Here is a 2,500-nt window from a genome sequence, read left to right on the forward strand (position 1 = left end):
CCTGAAGCTCCAGATCCATTTTCCACACCCATCCTCGCCCTGGGAAAGTGTCTGTTTTGCTTCCTCCCCACAAGAGAGCCATTTATCTGTTAATCCTGTTAAAGTACAGGACTTGCCCGCAAAGTTAATGTCCTCTCCCCCAGTGCCACCATAACCCCCTCTCCCCCCAAAACAAAATTCACTGATCCGGCATGGCATGCTGAAGTGAGCAGCTACTTCCCTCACTTCCTTCGAAACAGAGGAGGGCTTGTAAGAGGTCAAAGGTCAGCGCTTTGGCCCTGGGCCAAGCAGGTATCCAGGAAGGGTTGCTGGGGGGGTCGTGCAGGCGGGCTGGCATCAGCAGGGCACAGGGCTGTGGAAAGCCTGGTAACACGTCAGAACTGGGGCTGGCAGATGGTGCCCGCCCAGGCGCACTGCACCCACATCTCCGGCCATGAATTAAACATGGCTCTCTCCTGAAGTAGAGACGCATGCTCACACAAACGAGCAGCACTCACTCCCTGCCTCTCCGAGCGGGGCGATGACGCAGGCCCACGGCTCTGTTAATTACAGGCACTCGGGTTCGAATGCCGACATTGCCAACCCGTTTCAGGGCCTCTCTCTGAGTGGGTCACGAGCGGCTCTCTGTAGTGGGTGCACCTGGGTGCGTCTGCCTCGTTTTCTCTGAAGTGTTACTGGGAGTTTCAAGATTTAAAGTGCACCCCACTGCTGTTCGCCCATCGTAGAGAGAAGATGAGACTTACTGGCTTCCCTTGGCTCTCTCTTCCTCTCTCTTTCACTCTCTCCTCTTTCTCTTTCACTCTCTTCTCTTCTTTCACTCTCTCTCTCTCACTCCTCCTCCTCCTCTTTCTCTCTCTCTTTCTCCTATCACAGGGAGGCAGCTGACCATCTTCAATAGCCAGGCATCGATTAAAATTGGGGGTCAGGACAGAGGCAGGCCGTTCCAGGGTCAGATTTCTGGGCTCTACTACAACGGGCTGCAGGTGCTGAAGCTGGCGGCCGAGGGGGACCCCAACGTGCAGGTGGAGGGGAACCTGCGGCTGGTGGGGGACGTGCCCTCTGTCCTCACCACGGAAACCACCTCCGCCACCCCCCTGGCAGACATGTCCACCACCATCATGGAGACCACCACCACCATGGCAACCACCACCACCCGCAAACAGCGCTCGCCCACCATGAGGGACAGCATCACACAGGTCAGAGGGCAGGGGGGCATGGTTAAACCCCTGTTCACTTTCATAGGGGCGTCTCACAGATATCCTACATAATATATTCTGAGCAGATCGTCAGCTCTGTGTGCTTCTCTGCCATTGCTGAAGCTGTAAGTGATCCTGTTTGGCTGGCTGGTTATAAACATTTCTGAGTGGGTTTGGTCTGTAACAGTGCAATCATAGCTAGTCTAGCAGCGCAGACAGCACCAGGATCTTACCAACCAGAACCTCAACAGGGATAAGAAGTAACACAGGAACTGAACATCTGGCCAGAATATAAAACATCTGCATATTTTTCCTCCTTTGCCTAACCAGATTGTCACCACAGCAATGCAAACAACAGGACTTCCTGAGCCACACCGGGGGCTCCCACATCACCTGTACATGTTCTGGTAGCTGCCTGCCATACAGGCGCTCACATACAGGTGCACGCATCTTTAAAATATGCAATAATTAATAATAATCAAAAATACATTCTGGTATGAGCAAAAAATGAATAAACAAGTGATAGAGGAAGGTAATGGAGAGAGCTGAGAGGCAGAGGAGAGAGAGCTGGGGCCAGGGGATCGTATACAGTGGGGTTACTCAGGTTGGATTTTAGCCTCTTTCTCTGTCTGATTAATAGATCGTGCAGTCTGTGTGTTCACCTGTGTTTAATGGCACACGTTGCAGTGGAGTGTCGGGTGTCACATGAGCACATGATCACATGCAACGCAGGAAAATAGGAGCCATTTACTGCAGAGGCTGGAACACAGAGCATCTGCAAGGGTTCAGGGGAATGACACTCCTGCATTACAGGGAAAGGGAAACAGCCAAAGGGGGTGGGGATGAAAGAGGAGGGGGTGGGGGGATGAAATGAAACGAGAGAGAAGAATAGAGAAGAGATGAGATGGTCTTGGTTGTGATGGTCATAAGAGATTGGAGGGACAAAGGAAAGGCCAGGTGCAGAGAGCCGAGCGCATCATTTCAAATCACACTGCACCACTCCAGCCAAAACACACTGCACTCTGTCAAGGAGCAGGAAAACATCAGCACGCAATCTGCAATGCATCACCTGAAGGCATCGCACAGACGCATGGGCCCTGTGCCTCTCACAGTGGCCTCTCGGCACGGAGGCGTGGGCCCTGTTTCTCTCTGTGTGAAGCAGAGAGATACACACAGGCCAACCAAGAGGGAGGCGCAGGGGACACAGGGCAGAGGAAGCTCAATAAGGAGAACCAGAGCTAGAGGCAGAGGCAGGTGGAGGTAGAGGCAGGTAGAGACGGGTGGAGGTAGAGACAGGTAGAGGT

General features: G+C 53.1%; 1 protein-coding gene across 11 annotated transcripts in view; it reads left to right on the plus strand.

Moving 5' to 3' along the window:
• nrxn2a (neurexin 2a) overlaps positions 1 to 2,500 on the plus strand; it is a 575,558-nt gene that overhangs the window by 554,019 nt on the left and 19,039 nt on the right. For all 11 annotated transcript variants that reach the window (XM_036523412.1, XM_036523417.1, XM_036523416.1 and 8 more), the window contains one exon: positions 874 to 1,196. In XM_036523412.1, coding sequence (XP_036379305.1) covers positions 874 to 1,196 — 323 coding nt within the window. The remainder of the gene's footprint in view (positions 1 to 873; positions 1,197 to 2,500) is intronic.

This window comes from Megalops cyprinoides, chromosome 3 (genome assembly GCF_013368585.1).
Source record: "Megalops cyprinoides isolate fMegCyp1 chromosome 3, fMegCyp1.pri, whole genome shotgun sequence".
NCBI lineage: Eukaryota > Metazoa > Chordata > Actinopteri > Elopiformes > Megalopidae > Megalops > Megalops cyprinoides.